Source organism: Ruditapes philippinarum, unplaced genomic scaffold, assembly GCF_026571515.1.
Source record: "Ruditapes philippinarum isolate M1 unplaced genomic scaffold, ASM2657151v2 ctg6274_1_1_1_1, whole genome shotgun sequence".
NCBI classification, from domain to species: domain Eukaryota; kingdom Metazoa; phylum Mollusca; class Bivalvia; order Venerida; family Veneridae; genus Ruditapes; species Ruditapes philippinarum.
In genome coordinates this window covers 122,614-145,551 of record NW_026863885.1, presented here as the reverse complement: position 1 = coordinate 145,551, position 22,938 = coordinate 122,614, and the positions used below count along the sequence as shown (strand labels likewise).

Genomic DNA, 22,938 nt, shown 5'->3' with positions numbered 1-22,938 from the left:
CATATGTGACAAGGTTTACAACTCTAGTACAAAATTTATCAGAATTTCCTCCCTTGAACTTGAATTTTCATGACAAAAATATTGTTTTTTTAAACTTTCTTTTACTTCAAATTCAAAATAAACATTCATTATCAACACCTTAATTACTAATTGTTCTTTGTTACACTCACATCGTGTATGACGTCTTGCATCTTTATTTCAAGTGTTATCTCCTTTTTTAAGAATTTTGCTTTTAAAAATGTTACATTTTGATAACAGGGATTAAAAAAAAAATTAGAGTGCCCTTCAGTCCGTCTGTCTGTCTGTACATAAAAACTGTTTCCTGTGATCACTTGTAAAGAACTTTTTCAACAAATTTACTTAAAATAGAGACATAAGTGAATGGCCAATGGCCCTTCAGAATGTTGCTGGGGTTTTAACCGGCAGGGGACTTATGGATTGCTTGCAATACTATGATAATTGTTTGTTCCTAATCAGTTACAAATTATTTATCATTTAGTGATTAAACTGTCCGTGCTGACTTGTGCCCTATCCTGTTTTTGTTTGGGGTCCGCCTGGGCTCCTTGCCTCTAGTTCTTGTTGCTGGGTCATATGGGGGTTGCGTTCATTGAACGCCGCCTTTCCTGGTTGATCTTGTTTATCATATTTTTTGATTAAAATATGATAAACAAGATCATCAAGGAAAGGCGGCGTTCAATGAACGCAGCCCCCACCCAACCCAGCAACAAGAGCCAGCGGCAAGGAGCCCAAGAGGACCCCAAACAGGAAAGGGCACAAGGCAGAGCACGGCTTAAAATAGATAAATACAGAATCCCTAAAGAAAGCCCAACACGGCAAAATTGAAAATGTTGCAGGCTCGGTTTGATTGAGCCTGTTCATGGACGGTACTGGAAAGTGCAAGTTACCGTCCACGCCCCCTAGCACCGGCTTAAGCAGAATTCAACATTTAAACGTGAAATAGTAAAATTTTGAATTTAGAAACATCCGCAGATGTGTTCATACGGCGGTTATCATGGAACCTTCAATGTGACACTTCCGTGCCATTCCATGAAAAGCGGCGTATGGTCCCCAAGTAATAAAAAGCGTGTGCCCTAAACGAGAAAACAATGGGCGGAACTAAATAAAAATGGAATTTTGAAAAGGGATCAGAGGTTATGAAGCCTGCGTATCACAGATAAGACGTCAAAAGACAAATTTAAAAAGCAGGCAACATATCCTAAGGTGATTCAACATTTATTCAAGTAGGAATATTGGAACCACCCAACTAGAAAATGCCGAAAAGTTGAAACTAAAAATACCACAAGCACAACAATAATGTCGTGCTGAACGATCTTCAAGGATCGAAAAATATAACATCATTGATTTAAATGTACGGGGAGACTTTTTTACAGCCGCCACACGGCACAAATAACACGGATGTGATCATAAAATAGATAAATACAGAATCCCTAAAGAAAGCCCAACACGGCAAAATTGAAAATGTTGCAGGCTCGGTTTGATTGAGCCTGTTCATGGACGGTACTGGAAAGTGCAAGTTACCGTCCACGCCCCTAGCACCGGCTTAAGCAGAATTCAACATTTAAACGTGAAATAGTAAAATTTTGAATTTAGAAACATCCGCAGATGTGTTCATACGGCAGTTATCATGGAACCTTCAATGTGACACTTCCGTGCCATTCCATGAAAAGCGGCGTATGGTCCCCAAGTAATAAAAAGCGTGTGCCCTAAACGAGAAAACAATGGGCGGAACTAAATAAAATGGAATTTTGAAAGGGGATCAGAGGTTATGAAGCCTGCGTATCACAGATAAGACGTCAAAAGACAAATTTAAAAAGCAGGCAACATATCCTAAGGGTGATTCAACATTATTCAAGTAGGAATATTGGAACCACCCAACTAGAAAATGCCGAAAAGTTGAAACTAAAAATACCACAAGCACAACAATAATGTCGTGCTGAACGATCTTCAAGGATCGAAAATATAACATCATTGATTAAATGTACGGGGAGACTTTTTTCAGCCGCCACACGGCACAAATAACACGGATGTGATCATAAAATAGATAAATACAGAATCCCTAAAGAAAGCCCAACACGGCAAAATTGAAAATGTTGCAGGCTCAAGAATCGCATATGATCTATTTTGTGTTGGTGCAGCGTAAAAAAAGAAAGAAAGAAGGAAGATAAATAGTATTGATCTTGTTTACCATATTTTATTTTGACGTCCAACTGACAGCTAATCGATTGATAATTTAATACTAAATGTTATTTTTTTTTTAAATTAAAGTCGTTATTGTATTAAACAAGAGGGCCTAAATCTCTCACATTACCCATCGAACTCAGCAGTTACTTAGACTTATACAAACATCCTGACCAAGTTTGATGACAATAGAGTCAAAATGTGACCTTTAGAGGATGGTTACCATATTCGAACGTGGACTACAAATCATTACGACAAACTTGCTGACGAATTTCGAGGATATTTGAATTAATATATTAGCCACTGGAGAGTTAACAAGGTTTTTCTTACTTTAGCTCCTGTGACCTAGTTTTACATCAGAGATGGCCCATTACCTTCTCTGAGCCATTAACTAGACAATCGACCTGACAAATAATATGATAAACATGATCAACAAGGAAAGGCGGCGTTCAATAAACGCTACCCCCACACGACCCAGCAACAAGTACCAGTGACTTAGACAAACATCCTGTCCAATTTTAATGACAATTGAGTCAAAAATTTGACCATAAGTGTTAACAAGGTTTTTCTATATTTGTGCGATGTGACCTAGTTTTTTGACCCCAGATAACCCATACTCGAACCTGACCTAAAAATCATCAAAACAAAATTTCACACCCAATTTCCAGGATAACAGTAGCCACTAGAGTGTTCGAACTCGTCCCAGCAATTACTTAGACAAGCATCCTGACAAATGTTTGATGAAGATTGTGGCAAAGAATGTGACCACTAGAGTGTTAACAAGGTTTTTACATATTTGGGCTTGCGTGACCTAGTTTTTGACTTAAGGTAATTCATATTCAAACTTGACCTAGAAATCATCAAAACAAACTTTCAGACCAATTTCCAGGATATTTGGATCAAAACAGTAGTCACTAGAGAGTTAACAATATTTTTTCATCCAATATGATCCATGTATTCTTACGCATTTGTTTTACATTCAGTAGTCAGTACTAGAATGCGATACATGGGTTTCTTTTAAGAAAACTGAACAGTAAGTATGTGCCTTCTTTTTTTGAAGGACTATATTGGGTTATAGAAAATTCTTTGAAGGACTATATTGGGTTGTAGAAAATCCAAATCATTTACCAAGACTAGTGTATACAAAGTTTGTATCATAGTTTGGGGACCTTTCTGTTGAAAAATCGTATTCATATACATGCACAGTGCGTTAACTGGAGTGCAGGTATTAGTTACCCGCACTCCAGAGCATGTCCATTGATTGGCTCATTTTTGCTGGGGTTACTTATTGTGACAGAAGATAAAGGGAAAGCGACAGAAAAATCATATTCAGATGCCCGTTCATTGGTTATTTTTTCTGGGGTTTCATACTTTGACAACAGGGAACGTGTTTTTATGTTTGACTATGATACAAAAGAGAAAGAACATCAAAACGCTCGGCAATCTGATTAATATTATACTCGGGGCTACGCCCCCTCGTACGAATCAGATAGCCTCGTGTTTCGATGCTCTTTCTATTACTTACTTTTGATAATTTCGTGGTATAACGAAAAGACTTGTGAATTTGTCCCATTTTAATATTGAAATAAATATTCAGTGTATCCTAGCATCTCTGATTACAAGTTATAGGATGGAATATTTTTACGGTCACACAGAGGTGACATTTATGCGTTTTTATTTATCTCGTGCGAGATATTTATCACGAGATACAAGCTTTGTAGACACTCACTAGAAGATGCTTCGTGTATAATATCTAAACTCTAGCTATTTGAGTTTTTTCAAAGAAGATTTTTTTAAGTTTTTGTTATACACATAAAAGGAAAATGAATGACCCCCGGGGCGGGGCCAATTTTGACACCAGGCCTTTTATTACAACAATCTTGGTAGACACTCACTAGAAGGTGTTTCATGCTTAGTATCTAAACTCTAGCTATTTGGTTTTTTTCAAAGAGGATTTTTAAAGTTTTTGTTATACACATATAAGGAAATACAATGACCCCCGGGGCGGGGCCAATTTTGACCCCAGGGCTCTTATTTGAACAAACTTGGTAGACACCATTAGAACATGTTTCATGCTAAATATCTTAGCTCTAGCTCTTTGGGTTCTTTAAAAGAAGATTTTTTAAGTTTTTACTATATGCATATAGGGAAAATCAATAACCCCCTGGGGCGGGCCCAATTTCGACCCAAGGGCTTTTATTTGAACAATCTTGGTAGACACCCATTAGAGGATGTTTCATGTTAAATATCTTAGCTCTAGCTCTTTGGGTTTTTTAAAAGAAGATTTTTTACGTTTTTACTATATGCATATAGGGAAAATCAATGACCCCCTGGGGCGGGGCCAATTTTGACCCCAGGGCTTTAATTTGAACAAACTTTGTAGACACCCATTAGAGGATGTTTCATGCTAAATATCTTAGCTCTAGCTCTTTGGGTTCTTTAAAAGAAGATTTTTTAAGTTTTTAAGCCGGTGCTAGGGGGCGTGGACGGTAACTTGCACTTTCCAGTACCGTCCATGAACAGGCTCAATCAAACCGAGCCTGCAACATTTTCAATTTTGCCGTGTTGGGCTTTCTTTAGGGATTCTGTATATTTCTATTTCATGATCACATCCGTGTTATTTGTGCCGTGTGGCGGCTGTAAAAAGTCTCCCCGTACATTTAATCAATGATGTTATATTTTCGATCCTTGAAGATCCTTCAGCACGAAATTTTTGTTGTGTTTGTGGAATTTTTAGTTTCAACTTCTTGAAATTTTCTTTTTGGGTGGTTCCCATATTCCTACTTGAATAATGTTTAATCACCCTTAGGATATGTTGCTGCTTTTTTTAAACTTTGTCTTTTGACGTCTTATCTGTGATACGCAGATACCTCCGATCCCCTTACAAAATTCCATTTTATTTAGTTCCGCCTATTGTTTTCTCGTTTAGGGCACACGCTTTTTATTACTTGGGGACCATACGCCGCTTTTCATGGAATGGCACTACTGTGTCATATTGAAGGTTCCATGATAACCGCCGTATGAACACATCTGCGGATGTTTCTAAATACCAAATTTTACCATTTCATGTTTAAATGTTGAATTCTGCTTAAGCCGGTGCTAGGGGGCGTGGACGGTAACTTGCACTTTCCAGTACCGTCCATGAACAGGCTCAATCAAACCGAGCCTGCAACATTTTCAATTTTGCCGTGTTGGGCTCTCTTTAGGGATTTTGTATTTATCTATTCTTTAGGGATTCTGTATTTATCTATTCTAATCCAGTTACCTCTCTGGCGTGGATCGTAACTTTGATTTAATTTCCAAATTCAATAGTGATTTAAAAACTCTTCTGCGACAAGGGATTAGCCAGCCTGGTTTTTATGGCGATGTGATTTACAAACTTCGTAAGATTTTGGGTCATGGTAATTTTTCTGCTGTTTTTACTAAAATCATTAAACGTTTTATTAAAAGAGGTTATGACCCTACTATTTTAAGACATACTGCATGTTTAGTGTTCAACCCTTTTACAGTTGGATACTACGCTTTCCTCTTTTGATTGCATCTGACGGACCAAGTGGGAGACTCTATGATGGATAGTTCGTAAAGCCCTTTGGGACTGAATTGTCTTAATGTTCGTCTTCTGCCTTGCTTCGTCGGGCCCTTGTAGGTGATTTTCTTGTTGCTCTGTCTTCCTTTAGGACATTGAGTACTTTTGTTATGGTCATTGGGTTTACTTTTATATGTTTCTACATGATCATTTTAGTGTTTTACTTATTTAACCTTTTGTAACCATGACAACTGTTAGAATTTCACTTGGCGGGGATTCATTTTATTTACACTGTCTCGTTTATAGGAACATGGTGGGGCTAAGAGCGAGGTTTGGTGCACCATTAACCGGTTTAAACACCCCAGCAGTCATTATTATGCTGCTGACCGTTCCAAGGCGGCGCCCCACTGTGTTCCTCAGATGTATGTCTATGTTGTTTCATACTGTTTTGGTGACACTTTTGCTTGTGTCCCTTGTTGTTTTCTCGTCTACGGTAAGTATCTTCCCCATTGCCTCTAGTTTTTATTTCTTTGATTAACCCCCCCCCCTTCCCCCGGTCTCCTGTCCCCTTCCCCTTTGTGGGTCTATTATTATTTTCTTTGAATTCCTAATCAGTTACAAATTATTTATCATTTATTGATTAAACGTGTCGTTGCCCTGTCCTTTTTATGTTTGGGGTCCGCCTGGGCTCCTTGCCATTGGTTCTTGTTGCTGGGTCATATGGGGTTGCGTTTCATTTGAACGCCGCCTTTCTTGTTGATCTTGTTTTTCATATTTTACCAATACACTGCTCTTCCAAATGGTATTTCATCAGCCCCTCGTTTATTTACTAAATTGATGAAATATGAAAAACAAGATCAACAAGGAAAGGCGGCGTTCAATGAACGTTGCCCCCATATGACCCAGCAACAAAAACCAATGGCAAGGAGCCCAGGCGGACCCCAAACATAAAAAGGACAGGGCAACGACACGTTAATCAATAAATGATAAATAATTTGTAACTGACTAGGAACCCAAAGAAAATAATAATAGGCCCACAAAGGGGAAGGGGACAGGAGACCGGGGGAAGGGGGGGGGGTTAATCAAAGAAATAAAAACTAGAGGCAATGGGGAAGATACTTACCGTAGACGAGAAAACAACAAGGGACACAAGCAAAAGTGTCACCAAAACAGTATGAAACAACATAGACATACATCTGAGGAACACAGTGGGGCGCCGCCTTGGAACGGTCAGCAGCATAATAATGACTGCTGGGGAGTTTAAACCGGTTAATGGTGCACCAAACCTCGCTCTTAGCCCCACCATGTTCCTATAAACGAGACAGTGTAAATATAAATGAATCCCCGCCAAGTGAAATTCTAACAGTTGTCATGGTTACAAAAGGTTAAATAAGTAAAAACACTAAAATGATCATGTAGAAACATATAAAAGTAAACCCAATGACCATAACAAAAGTACTCAATGTCCTAAAGGAAGACAGAGCAACAAGAAAATCACCTACAAGGGCCCGACGAAGCAAGGCAGAAGACGAACATTAAGACAATTCAGTCCCAAAGGGCTTTACGAACTATCCATCATAGAGTCTCCCACTTGGTCCGTCAGATGCAATCAAAAGAGGAAAGCGCAGTGTCCAACCGTAAAAGGGTTGAACACTAAACATGCAGTATGTCTTAAAATAGTAGGGTCATAACCTCTTTTAATAAAACGTTTAATAATTTTAGTAAAAAACAGCAGAAAAATTACCATGACCCAAAATCTTACGAAGTTTGTAAACCACATCGCCATAAAATCCAGGCTGGCTAATCCCTTGTCGCAGAAGAGTTTTTAAATCACTATTGAATTTAGAAATTAAATCAAAGTTACGATTGTAAAATTTAGTAAAATATTTCCGTAATTTATGATAGCGGTAGCCCTGTTTTTAGAAGCTTGCTGGTAATAAAAATATTCCGCTCGTTGAAATCCTTTACGTTGTTACAAGCTCTAGCGAATCTAATTAACTGAGAAACATAAACCCCGTAGGATGTTGCATGGGGTACGTCTCCATCCAAATGTGGATAATTAACTATACAAAAGTCAAAGTCATCTCTTTTATCATAAATTTTTCGTGTGAATAGAATTATTGTTCGATAGTAATATGAAGATCCAAAAATGATGTACTAAAATTTCAAGAGTTCGTTTTATTAAGTTGTAGTTCATGCGGATAAATGTCAGACACCATTTGATCAAAATAAGGATTATCTAAATTAAAAATATCATCAAGGTATCTGGAAGTATTATTAAATGCGACTATAACATCTTGTTGTTTCTCTTCCGAGAGACTCAACATAAAGTCTCTTTCATAGCAGTACAAAAACAAATCGGCGACCAGGGGTGCACAATTAGTACCCATAGGAATTCCTATGATCTGTTTAAATAGGGTATTACCAAACCTGACATAAGCCTGTTTACTCAACATTAAGACAGAAAGGTCATGTTAATACAGGTTATATTGATGATTCTTTACTTCTAGGCAGCACTTTTTCACTTTGTCAACACAATATTGACGATACAGTGAGTTTAATGTCCTATCTTGGATTTATTATTCATGATAAGAAATCAGTGCTGGTCCCTACACAAAAGATACGGTTTTTAGGATTTGCTATTGACTCTGAAAATATGTTGGTTACTTTACCATCAGAAAAAGTTGCTGAAATAGTTTCTGAGTGCTTATATATCTGGTCACGAGAAAGTGTTCCTATAAGGAAAGTGGCCAGAGTATTTGGTTTACTAGTTGCAAGTTTTTCTGCAGTTGAGTATGGGCCGTTGCATTATCGGCACATTGAATGGCAGAAAATTGAGCTGTTGAAGATAAATTTTGGTAATTTTGATGCTTTTATGCAGATATCTCTGTCTATGAAATCTGAGTTACTTTGGTGGATTTGTAATTTGCGTTCACAAAAGAGACATATTACTCATGATAGTCCTTCTGTTTTTATAACCACCGACGCGTCGTCTCATGAATATGGGGCGGTGAAAGATAATTTGTCAATTGGTGGTAGATGGACAGAAAAAGAAGCTGATAACCACATATATTATTTAGAAACTTTGGCTATTTATTATGCATTGAAAGCATTTTGTAAAGACATGAGAAATGTTCACATCAGAATTCAAACTGACAATACTTGTGCAATGGCTTACATAAATGCAATGGGTGGAATTAAGTCTATGTTATGTAATGATCTTGCAAAGCAAATTTGGTTGTGGTGTATAGATAGAAGTATTTAGTTGTCAGCCTCTTATATTTCAGGAAGAACTAATGTAGCTGATATTTGTTCTCGTAAATTTAATGGAAATGTAGAGTGGATGCTAGATAGAACAATTTTTCTGAAATTGATTGATCAATGGGGTAATCCTACTATTGATTTGTTTGCGTCTAGGCTTAACAAACAAATAGATAAATTTGTATCTTGGTACCCAGATCCAGAGGCCAAATATGTCAATGCTTTTCTTTAAATTGGTCATCTGAATATTCATATATTTTTCCACCTTTCAGTTTGATCATGAAATGTCTGCAGAAAATTCGCCTAGACAAGGCAACATGTTTGATTGTTTGTCCTCGACGGACCACTCAGAATTGGTGGACTCCTTTGATGAATCTTTTGATTGACTTTCCAGTTATTCTTCCACGCAAGAAAAAATAACTAATTCTCCCAGGAACAGACAAGAATCATGTTTTAAGCGACAAAATAGTGCTAATAGCATGCAAGTTATCAGGAGATCTCTCTCTTCAAGAAAACTTCCATCAGAAAACTGTTGACATAATCTTATCCTCATGGAGACATAGAACACGAAAACAGTATAACTCAACAGTCAAAAAGTGGTTTCAGTTCTGTAATGAGGGGAAAATTAGTACCATTTGTTCTTCTGTAAATTATGTTTTAGAGTTTTTAACTCAACTTTTTGAATCTGGCATTGGTTATAGTGGAATTAATACTGCCCGTAGCTCACTTTCAGCGATTGGCATTCTTGTGGATGGATTTGCAGCAGGATCTCATCCGTTGTCATAAGATTTATGAAAGGTGTTTACAATTTGAGGCCATCTGTACCTCGTTATAAAGAAACATGGGATGTTTCAGTGGTTTTAAAATATTTAAGGTCTTTATCGCCAGTGAAAAGTTTATCACTGAAGTTATTAACTTTGAAATTAGTTATGCTTATTGCATTAACACTTGCTTGTAGGACTCAGGCAATTCATCTTCTTGATATAAGAAATATGAAGAAGCAGAAGGATTCTGTTATTTTATTGTACAGTGATGTTTTAAAACATTCTCGACCAGGTTCTGATAATACACAGGCAGTGTTGAGGTCATATCCGCCTGACAGGCGTCTTTGTGTAACTTTTGTCTTGAAGGAATACTTAAATTGCACACAGTCTATTCGTGGAAACATAACAGCTCTTTTTATTAGTTATATTAAACCATATCGTAATGAGTCAAGGGATACAGTCAGTAGATGGCTTAAGACAGTTTATGTGCTTCAGGAATTGACACTAATATTTTTAAGCCACATAGTATTCGAGGGTCAGTAACATCTAGAGCAAAAGCAAGGAATGTCCCTATAGAACATATTTTGTCGATTGCTGGATGGTTTAATATAAAGACTTTCGGTCAATTTTATGATAAATCTATACACATCAATGAAGACAAGGGTAGTTTCGCAAGGGCAGTGCTTCAAGAATAAATTTAGATGAAACAGTATACAGACTTTTAATTACAGTTATCAGGTATTTTGATTTATTTTAAATTATGGTATAAGTATTATGCCTACTTCGTATTGCTTAATGCCTTAACAGCTTTGAAGTGTCATTTGAGACCGACAGTAGTATGACGTAATAAAATCCCCAAACTAAACGAGACTTCGGTGCTAGGGGGCGTGAGGGATGTTGCACTCATTCATTATCCCTCATGTACAGACTCAAATGTCACAATTCCAAAAATTTGCACTGACAATTCGGTTTTTTGATCTTCATGTTTTGAGTTTGTTGATGGAGTAATCTGCTACTTCCGAGTGGAAGATCACATTTTTTCCAGAATTTATGTAACTTATACCACACCACATACCGCACTCGGTGTTCCACCAAGCTTGCCGTTGTAACCCGGACCCGCAGGCCCGTAAATAAGTTTGCGCCGCGTACTTCACCTTCAGTGTGTTATTATATATTGTCTGATTCCTTCAGCGTGCCAATGATGCCAAACCACATACTATCAAAAGTGATTGGCTACGAAGACACTTGAAGAGGGCAGATATCAATTGAAGTACCCTCAAGCCTGGCCGGAGTGCAGTAAGGGCGCCCGGACGAAATAAATAGGGATGTTGCACTCATCATTATCCCCTCATAATGTAACGACATCATACAACACCGACGTGTCTGAGTGCAAAATTCTTATGTTACTTTTGTGATTAAAATGCTTCCGCAGGGGAATCAACTGTGTTTCCAGAATGTTTGACCCTACCAGAAGTCTGCATAGTTCTTTATGTAATTTAACGTATGCTCCGATTTTACATGCTTCCGACGGATCACTTCTGTTTCCAGATATTTCTATACTTCACAAGAGACAGCAAACCGTTGTCAAGATGCTGCACCTGCCTGTGTTGTTGATGTTGTGAAGGAGTTAAAAAATCTGTGGGGAAACAAACTGTATGGCTAGGCAGCTGTAAAAAGTGCCCATTCGTACCTTCCACTTCAGTGTTGTATATACTTTTCTCTGCTCGCATTTCGAGGATCATTGGATTGCAGCACTATTGTGTAGCTGTTGAGAAATATGTGAGTATCAACATCTCTCAACAAAGACCAACTGCCATAGAGGCGATGAGCGTGATGTTATGCAACTCTATTCATATCCCTCAATGTACAAAGAGACATCATCAAACGAGTCCTGACCCTAATTCTTTATCACCAGTGTTAGAATTGATTTGTTGTGAAAGTTACTATGTGCTTTCACCCCGAATAGCGTTGGAACCTTACCAAATCTCCACTACTACCCGCCACATATTAATACGTGTAATACTTAGTCCTTCTCGTCCACAGTATGGCCTAGCTACTCCAGATCTGTCTTAGTATCGAACGCCCTAGTAGCAAGCTGTTGCGTAGCTGCATGACGCACGTCTAAGCACTCACGTAGTCCTCGTTTAATGATTACGAGGCCCGCTACTTTTCTCAAATACACTGACATCTCCCGTGTGTCCGCAATCGTTAAACATCGACCGCTGCTAGTTAGCCGAACCTCAACGCCTGCACTTACCACAACTCTGTATGAAGCCGGCGTCTATCCAACGTCACCAGCTATCCCGAACGGCCACTAACTAATCAACGTTGTTCCACAATCTTGTCATACTTCACAACAGCAGGTGTCAAGTGCTGTGAGGCATGCATGTATAAGAACAAGTGTGCCCAAGTCTATCCCCTCACCGCCCGCCTTAGCGATTCACTTCAGTGTCGGTCTGACTATTTGGTTTCATGTCGCCGGATCATTGAAGTAACTTCTCCACTCATGCACATAACAGGATAGCCATCCGCATCTCACGTCCAGCATCAGTTGAGCTGATACCTTTATGAGAGAATTGCGTATATAAAAGTTTAACTGCAATGTCAGCCGACTTCAAAGATGCGGGCGCGCCGCCGGCTGCTCAGGCGGCTGGAAGACCGGGATGTGCTTGCACTTATTCATTATCCCTCATGTACAGACTCAATCAAACCGAGTCTGCAAATTCTTATGTAATTTTGTTGTGATTAATGCTTCCGAGGGATCACTTTGTTTCCAGATTTTATACTCACAACATCAGGTGTCAAGTGCTGTGTGGCAGCTGTAAAAAGTTGCCCCGTACTTCACTTCAGTGTTGTTATATTTTTCTGGTCCTTCGGGATCATTGATGCCAGCACTATTGAGTGTTGAGAATTGAGTACCGCTCAAGCCGGTGCTAAGAGGGCGTGAGGGATGTTGCCACTTATTCATTATCCTCATGTACAGACTCAATCAAACCGAGTCTGCAATTTTATGTAATTTTGTTGTGATTAATGCTTCCGAGGATCACTTTGTTTTCCAGATTTTTATACTTCACAACAGCAGGTGTCAAGTGCTGTGTGGCAGCTGTAAAAAGTTGCCCCGTACTTCACTTCAGTGTTGTTATATTTTTCTGGTCCTTCGGGATCATTGATGCCAGCACTATTGAGTGTTGAGAATTGAGTACCGCTCAAGCCGGTGCTAGGGGGCGTGAGGGATGTTGCACTTATTCATTATCCCTCATGTACAGACTCAATCAAACCGAGTCTGCAATTCTTATGTAATTTTGTTGTGATTAATGCTTCCGAGGGATCACTTTGTTTCCAGATTTTTATACTTCACAACAGCAGGTGTCAAGTGCTGTGTGGCAGCTGTAAAAAGTTGCCCCGTACTTCACTTCAGTGTTGTTATATTTTTCTGGTCCTTCGGGATCATTGATGCCAGCACTATTGAGTGTTGAGAATTGAGTACCGCTCAAGCCGGTGCTAGGGGGCGTGAGGGATGTTGCACTTATTCATTATCCCTCATGTACAGACTCAATCAAACCGAGTCTGCAATTCTTATGTAATTTTGTTGTGATTAATGCTTCCGAGGGATCACTTTGCTTCCAGATTTTTATACTTCACAACAGAAGGTGTCAAGTTATGTGTGGTATCCGTAAAACAGTTGCCCGGGACTTCACTCAGTGTTGTTATATTTTTTCTTGCCCCTCGGGATCATTGATTCTATCACTTTTAAATGTTGAAAAGAGAGTACGGTGGGAGGGGGCATGATGTATGTTGCACTTATTCATTATCCCTCATGTACAGACTCAATCAAATCGAGTCTTCAAGTTCCATGCAATTTTGTTGTGATAAATGCTTCCGAGGGATCACTTTGTTTCCAGATTTTTATACTTCACAACAGCAGGTGTCAAGTGCTGTGTGGCAGCTGTAAAAAGTTGCCCCGTACTTCACTTCAGTGTTGTTATATTTTTCTGGTCCTTCGGGATCATTGATGCCAGCACTATTGAGTGTTGAGAATTGAGTACCGCTCAAGCCGGTGCTAGGGGCGTGAGGGATGTTGCACTTATTCATTATCCCTCATGTACAGACTCAATCAAACCGAGTCTGCAATTCTTATGTAATTTTGTTGTGATTAATGCTTCCGAGGGATCACTTTGTTTCCAGATTTTTATACTTCACAACAGCAGGTGTCAAGTGCTGTGTGGCAGCTGTAAAAAGTTGCCCCGTACTTCACTTCAGTGTTGTTATATTTTTCTGGTCCTTCGGGATCATTGATGCCAGCACTATTGAGTGTTGAGAATTGAGTACCGCTCAAGCCGGTGCTAGGGGGCGTGAGGGATGTTGCACTTATTCATTATCCCTCATGTACAGACTCAATCAAACCGAGTCTGCAATTCTTATGTAATTTTGTTGTGATTAATGCTTCCGAGGGATCACTTTGTTTCCAGATTTTGGTAAAGTTGAAGTTTGGATGAGATTTTATTCAGTCATACTGCTACTGGAGGGAATCAAATCCCACCCATTCATATGGATTCCCTTCCCTTTTTGACCTGTTGTGAATAGGTCGATATGTTAATGAGTATTTTAATTTTTTGTTAAGTGCATTAATTTTTTGCGCTTTAAAGACTGATTTATACGACATGGTCCGGCGCGCATCTCATTTGATTCCCTCCAGTAGCAGTATGACTGAATAAAATCTCAACCAAACTTCAACTTTACCAAGGTAAAATAGATAAATACAGAATCCCTAAAGAAAGCCCAACACGGCAAAATTGAAAATGTTGCAGGCTCGGTTTGATTGAGCCTGTTCATGAACGGTACTGGAATGTGCAAGTTACCGTCCACGCCCCCTAGCACCGGCTTAAGCAGAATTCAACATTTAAACGTGAAATAGTAAAATTTTGAATTTAGAAACATCCGCAGATGTGTTCATACGGCGGTTATCATGGAACCTTCAATGTGACACTTCCGTGCCATTCCATGAAAAGCGGCGTATGGTCCCCAAGTAATAAAAAGCATGTGCCCTAAACGAGAAAACAATGGGCGGAACTAAATAAAATGGAATTTTGAAAGGGGATCAGAGGTTATGAAGCCTGCGTATCACAGATAAGACGTCAAAAGACAAATTTAAAAAGCAGGCAACATATCCTAAGGGTGATTCAACATTATTCAAGGAGGAATATTGGAACCACCCAACTAGAAAATGCCGAAAAGTTGAAACTAAAAATACCACAAGCACAACAATAATGTCGTGCTGAACGATCTTCAAGGATCGAAAATATAACATCATTGATTAAATGTACGGGGAGACTTTTTACAGCCGCCACACGGCACAAATAACACAGATGTGATCATAAAATAGATAAGTCTCGTTTAGTTTGGGGATTATTCTGATCCGAATCGTAGTTGGACAATGTCTTACTCTAGCTAAGAAAGTAACTTGTAATGTAATGCAGTATTTCATCTAGGATGCTTAGCTGAACTTCTTAGGTTGATAAGTTACTTCGGAGACAGCTATCGGATACAAGGGAATCCTTAGTTACCTAAACAAGCATACTGATCAAGTTTGATAATGATTGAGGCAAAATGTGACCACTAAAGTGTTAACGGACGACAGACGACGGAGATTCAATGATCCTAAAAGCACACTCTAAGCTAGCTCAGGTGAGCTAAAATCAATGATTTTTCATGAATTTAGTAAACTTTGACCATTTAAACACTAAAGAACTCTTAAACACTAATGCCAAATAAGATAAATAAATAAAATCTCCCGTTTTCAATGTGGTTGAAACGCGCCCATCTTGATAATTGGGAAAAAATCCTGTTTTGACATATGGAGAAAATCCCATTTCGTATAATGGGAGACTATTCCCATTGTAATGTGGGAGAAATGGGTATATTGTATGGATCATTTGTCATTGTAAAGCATTGTTTTTGCACCATGGGATATATTATTAAAGAGCTTGGAAAATAATATTGGACTAAAGTAGCGGCTTTTATCAGCTATGTACATTGCTTAATAGATTCCCATGTTGCGTATTATATCTAAACTATCTGTAAATACTATGATTGAATATGTCTCGAAAAAGCCAGTACACATGCATTGTTTGTAAAAAAAGTAAACTGGGGCTAAAGAATATAATTCAAAATATATAGTTTCTGTTAGTAATTCTAAAAACTTGGGAATAATGTAAATGATTGTTGCAATAAATCATACAATTTTTATCCAGACTATAAATACAACGAAATTTATTGAGATGTAATATAATAGAGATTGACTGTTGCGTTCATTGAACGCCGCCTTTCCTTGTTGATCTTGTTTATCATATTTTTTGTCTGGAAGATAGACTTGTTTATCATATTTTTTGTCTGGAAGATAGACAATCAAAAAATATGATAAACAAGATCAACAAGGAAAGGTGGCGTTCAATGAACGCAACCCCCATATGACCCAGCAACAAGAACCAGTGGCAAGGAGCCCCGGCGGACCCCAAACAAAAACAGGACAGGACAAAGACAGAGCACGGACAGGTTTATCGTTAAATGATAAATAATTTGTAACTGATTAGGAATTCAAGGAAAAGAATAATAGGCCCACAAAGAGGAAGGGGAAGGAGACCGGGGGAAGGGGGGGGGGGCGGTTAATCAAAGAAATAAAAACTAGAGGCAATGGGGAAGATACTTACCGTAGACGAGAAAACAAAAGTCCTTGAATTACACGAGTATTCACAAGGCCAATAATTTGACATAAACATTGACCTTGCTTTCTTGAATTTTGATTTAACAATCTGACCTTCACTCTTTTTTCAATATCATAGGGTTTGATTGAAGTAAATTAATCTGCCATATAGTGGCCTAGCACCGGACTTAGCAGAATTCAAAATTTAAACGAAAAAGGTGAAATTATGAATTAAGAAACATACACAGATGTGCTCATACGGCGGTTATCATGGAATCCTCAATGTGACAAAGTAGTGCCATTCCATGAAAAGCGGCGTATGGTCCCAAAGTAAAAGAATGCGTTTGCTTTAAACGAGTAAACAATAGGCGGAACTTATTAAAATATACTTTTGAGAGGGGATCTGATGTTATGAAGCAATCATAACAGACATTACGTCAGAAGACAAAATTTAAAAAGCAGGCGAAATATCCTAAGGGTGATTATACAGTTTTCAAGTACGAATACTGGACCCGCCCAATTTGGAAAAAAGTACGAGAAGACTTTACAGCCGCCACATGTAAAAACTGTGCTGGACTCTGATCCCGAAGGACCAGAAAAAATAACACTGAAGTGAAGTACGGAATAACTTTTTATGGCTGCCACACAAAACTTGAAACCTGCTGTTGTGATGTTTAAATTTTCGGAAAATAGTGATCCCTCGATAGCAGTTAAAACAGCAAAATTACATTTTTACAACATTTTACGGCTTCCAAACATCATTAAGGCGAATCTATATTGTGACATTATGGCTGGACACAATCAAGGAAATAATTATAATTAAAACGGTTATACTGTCTTTGCAACGATCATTTACATGTAACCATCAATACATTCTTATGAAAAGAGCATTAGGAGCTCCTGTGAAATTAGTGACACAAGCTGGCGCCTTAACAGACTCATCGAAACCTATTCATCTTTCATTTTAAGGCAAACACTGCTAAAAGAAAGCTTTCATTAATAAGATCATCTCCCAAAAATAATTATAAATATGTACATAATTATTAAATAATAGAGAAAAACAGAATCCCTAAAGAAAGTCCAACACAACAAAATTGAAAATGTTGCAGGCTCGGTTTAATTGAGCCTGTTCATGGACGGTACTGGAAAGTGCAAGTTACCGTCCACGCCCCCTAGCACCGGCAAGCAGAATTCAACATTTAACACGAAAATGGCGAAATTTTGAATTTAGAAACATCCGCAGATGTGTTCATACGGCGGTCATCATGGAACCTTCAATGTGACACTGTAGTGCCATTCCATGAAAAGCGGCGTATGGTCCCCAAGTAAAAGAATGACTTTGCCCTAAACGAGAAAACAATGGGCGAAACCAAATAAAATGGAATTTTGAAAGGGGATCAGAGGTTATGAAGCCTGCATATCACAGATAAGACGTCAAAAGACAAATTTAAAAAGCAGGCAACATATCCTAAGGGTGATTTTGTTTTGTTTGTTTGGATTTTTACGGCACGTCAACACATAACTGGCCATATCGTGCCGAATGCTATAATAGGCTTAAAATATTATGTAAAAAATTGTAAATGACAACAGAAATGAGCCAATTAGATCCTAGAATACAAGTTTATCTCTTTTAAATAATCAATTATGTTTTTTGATGGAATTGTATTAAAAAGTTCTTTGAGTGAATTTACAGAATAAAATCTATTACGGGCCTGTGAAAAATCATGACATTCAAGAAGAAAATGCTTGACAGTAAAATTTTCATTACAACCTACACAGAAAGGGCATTGTCATTTGTGAGGAGATAAGAGTGGGTAATTTTAGTGTGTCCAATTCGGCATCGAAGAAGAACTGTTTGATCACGGCGGCTTGACAGAGATAGAGATGGTGACATATCAAGAGATGGGTTTATATCGTGAAGTTTATTAAAAACGGCATTGTCCCAATTTGCTTTCAATTCAGCTGATACGAGTTTATTTATAGCCGGTCTAAAATCACAAGCAAGTAACAATAAGTCAGTTTTTTGAAAATTTAATGATTGTTTAGCTAAAGCATCTACTTTTTCATTTCCTCGTATTCCTACATGGCTTGGAATCCAATATAATTTAACATATTTTGTTTTTAGTATATCATGAAATCGTAAAAGAAGTTTCTTTACCATGATATTGTCAGATTTTTTATTTTTAATGGATATTAAAGGGTGATTATACAGTATTCAAGTAGGAATACTGGAACCACCCAAGTTGAAAATGTCCAAATAGAAGAAACTAAAAGTACCACATAACATGTATACACAACAATAATGACGTGCTGAACGATCTTCAAGGATCGGAAATATAACATCATTGATTAAATGTACGGGGAGACTTTTTAGAGCCTCCACACGGCACAAATAACACGGATGTGACAATACAATAGAGAAAACAGAATCCCTAAAGAAAGTCCAATACAACAAAATTGAAAATGTTGCAGGCTCGGTTTTATTAAACCTTATTAATTTAACAAAGATATAACAATTGTAAGATACACATTAATCATATATATATTCTACATGTTGAACCTAGGCCTTTATCGATATGAATATAATATGTACGAATAAACCTCTTCTCCGCACGTTTTCTGTATTTCATATCTGAGGACTTTCATAGTATACAAAGAAGTAAAAAGCTTTCTAGCATCAGGTGTGTAATCCAATTCCGGTGCCATTCTGTAAACGATATCCGCCCTTCTGTTAATATCTGGTGCATGTGTTATGTCCATTCATGAAAAATAATTAAAAAGCAAAATTATGTATCAATTGCAAAGCTTTATTATTGGTACTTATACAAGGCTTCAATGCTGAACTACTGTAAAAAGTGACATTGTCTCAATGCTGAACTACTGTAAAAAGTGACATTGTCTCGTAATAAACATAATTTAATTGGCATTTTTGTCTAACTGACGGTATTAAAATTGTAAGGACGGCACCAAATGTCAACGATATATTTTCTCCTTGTTTAGTTTGATATCTTTTATTTTGTAAAAGTTTTAAAGGTCACAAACAGATGAGACCGATTATAAATCATAAGATGGAATTAATAGGAACGATTTGATTATGCAATAACTTGACTGTGTCATTTAGTTTTACAGTGTTGTGATAGAAATTGAGGCTATAATTGGCATGCAAAAAGCACCCTGTACGTGCTATAATACAAGGACAGTTTAAACAATAATCCCAGAGACATTTAATTACATAAAATCTTTTCCGTTTTTATTCACACGATATTTTTTTGTAATAAGCAAATTGTTATTTAATGTTTTTGTAGGAGTAAAGATGAGTTAGGAGTTAAATGAAAGAAGTAAATTAGTGTTTACGCCATTGTTTGTAGCGCTATCTAAACTGCCGTTTTTGTTTGGTTTTTACGACTCACGAACACAGTATAGGCCATATTGCGCATTTCTAGATCAACTTAAAGAATGTGCCAATATTGGACCATTGAGCATCTTTTATGCTTCATGAGAAACACATGAAGAAATAGTCGACTTTAGACAATTTTCATACAAAGTATATAGCATATTGCCATTTGACAAATATACATTAAGAAGACTGTATGACTAAGCATTTCAGCATTGTAGAAAGCAGGACAAGATATTGCAACCAAATTTTGTTTCAACGTAAATCTAAACATGTGTTTGTATGTCCATTTTGCAAATACAATACAATTTCCTTCTTTTCCTCCTAAAAGAAGGATTTTAAATATACATAATGTATTTTAGTATGCAAAATCTTTGACAACAATAGTTTCTAAGTAATACATATCGATTATAAAGTATATATTTCGTTATAAGGTTTGTAATATAATTTTTAACATTTATATGCGTTGTCACAATATTGTTCCTACCATTTGTTTCAATCGATTACACATTGGCACAAAAAGCTTTTAGGCGTCAGATGTTATTGAATAAGTGCTATCCAATTTTGCAATCGATCTATAACCAAATGTGGCCTGAGTTTACTTGGTATACGTTTATTTGGACGTTACTACTAATATGTCTAAAGAAGAAAAATAAATATCTGAAAATGTACGTAAAATACTGTAGTAAGTATCGGAACAGAACCGTACATTTTGTGCAAAACTGTTTCCACCCCATAAATATTGTAATTTAACTTAATGCTAGCTTGACATTTAACATAAATTGATATGTGCTATTCAGTTTTGCTCGGTTAGTCAATTATACTTGATAATGTGTTGCCTCTAAATAGCCATTCTAATAGACCAAATATTTTACCATGTAATATACTGTATACACGATTTTTTTTAAATAAGGCAGAGAAATGCCCCTTTAACATTGAAGGAAATAATAAATTTTCAGTTTCAATTCATTATCTGCCCAACACTTGTACACATTCAACTCTAAGTTAATATATGGATGCCATAGGAATATGATGAAGGTCAAGTTGAATTTAGCCATCGTGTCTGATGGATTTGACAGATGTGATTCCGTCTGAGATCATTAAATTATAAATTGAAATTTTATCTCTCTATCTCTCTATCATTCCTGCTATGCAATATGCTATTTGCCAAAAGGTTATATCATTCTGAATAGTTGTATGGCCTTTGATTATATTAAAGATGATTGTGTAACATTGAATATGATTGTGCTTTACATTAATAATTGCAGTGCTTTGAGGTACTTTGGAGATAAAAATAAAGTATAGCAAACAAATTGAAACTAATTATTCATATAACATTTAAAATTGTGGGTCTTTGCATTGTTGGAAATCTCTTGTTGGTCTTCGATCACATTTGTAATCTGGCTATGTGTATAGCGATTGACAACAACAACAAGGTTTGACTAGATAACCTATTAAAAATTAAAAAAAGGGAAAAACTTGATTTAACAAGACATGCCTACAGGCAGAATGTTGAGCCTGCTCATCCTTTTTCAAGCCTGAACCTATAAGCCTTGAGCAGCAGATATGAGTTTTGTGTGTGACACACCACCCTATAATGGTGAACATTTGTACCAAATTATTTTGTTATCCTTAAAGAATAAGCAAGATATAAACCGGTCAAATCCGGACGCAAGGACGGACGCATGGACACACATACACTGAAGTATACGCCAAAAGTGGCAATTAAGTCTAGCTCACAGCAAGCAGCTCGACAATAAAAATCATTTTTTAAAGATTTGTTAAACTGTTTTCTGGTAGAAAAAGTCGAGCGTTGCCCCCACCTGACGGTGGCTCTTGTTACACAAATGCAATCTGATTTAATATTCATTTTTTAAGAAATAAAATAAAATAATAAGTTAACTAACATATACACTTTTTAATTACATAGACTTTTTAAAGTAGGGTCAAAGTCCAAGGTCAAATTTAACTTGTATGCCAAAAACAGTTTCCAACCTATAATTTTGACAACCAATATGGGCCCTATGCACACAAACTTCAAAGAAGTATTGGTCTTGAGCTGTACATGACCCCTCTGAATTTTGGACCACGGGTTCAAAGGACAACGTGACAACCTTTCATTGCCAAAAAACAGTTTCTGATAAAAAAAAAAACAATAACACATGGGCCCCTGACCCTGAAACCTGAGGAGTAGAGGTTTTTGGCAGTGATTGTCATCTATTGACTTTGAGGGCTCGGACTGTGACCTTATAATTATGCCAAAACAGTTTCCATGTTTATCGCATTCTTCGCCCTAACTCAAGCTAACAATAGCAATTTTTATTACGAAAATTCAATCGTTTTTGAGTTCAAAATGTACAATCTACTAAAAAATAATTATGAATAAAAAGGTTATGAGTTACTTGTAAATATCTCTCTTTATAGCATTTTGTCTTACGAATTTACTGACTTACATATGAACTCAAATGACGTAAGGATATACAATGGACGTTGATAGGATACAACTGTTAGTACCTTTAAAACTGTATTAAGCCGAGTTTAGGTTACGTACACGCTGTCCTATCACTATGCAAAAGACAGATACTTACAAGGACAAAACCGATTCTATTTAACTGCCTTGGCAATGTCTTCGGGGTTTTATAACAATTATTCTCAATTTCAAAAGAACATTTTATGAGAGTTGTAATTATTAATTTGTCTGAAATGCTATTTGTCATAAAAAGGTTTGTTCTCTTTCACAAATATGATTCTCGAATGAAAACAAGAACACAAGACTGAACTGATTATCCCCCGCCGATGGAATCGGGAGGGGGATATAGTTTTGGCGTTGTCCGTCCATCCGTCCGTCCGAATTTTGTTTCCGGAGTAGTTCTCTGCAACTAATGGCTGAAATTCAACGAAACTTTATGGGAATGTTGATCAGCATGTGAAGTTGTGCACCTGGGTATTTTCGTCTGGATATTTTTAGTATTTTTAGAGTTATTGCCCTTGACTTAGTAAAATTTTGCAATTTTCAACTTGTGTCGCTTATAACTCAAAAACTATTTGACCTAGAGTCATGAAACTTTACAGGAATGTTGATCAGCATGTGTAG

General features: G+C 37.2%; 1 protein-coding gene across 1 annotated transcript in view; it reads left to right on the top strand.

The window, feature by feature from the left end:
• The first annotated feature begins 8,285 nt into the window (after window positions 1–8,285).
• Window positions 8,286–22,938, top strand: part of LOC132723655 (uncharacterized) — a 34,993-nt gene continuing 20,340 nt past the window's right edge. The window contains exons 1-3 of the mRNA XM_060708416.1: window positions 8,286–8,583; window positions 9,013–9,175; window positions 9,945–10,098. Coding sequence (XP_060564399.1) covers window positions 8,286–8,583; window positions 9,013–9,175; window positions 9,945–10,098 — 615 coding nt within the window. The remainder of the gene's footprint in view (window positions 8,584–9,012; window positions 9,176–9,944; window positions 10,099–22,938) is intronic.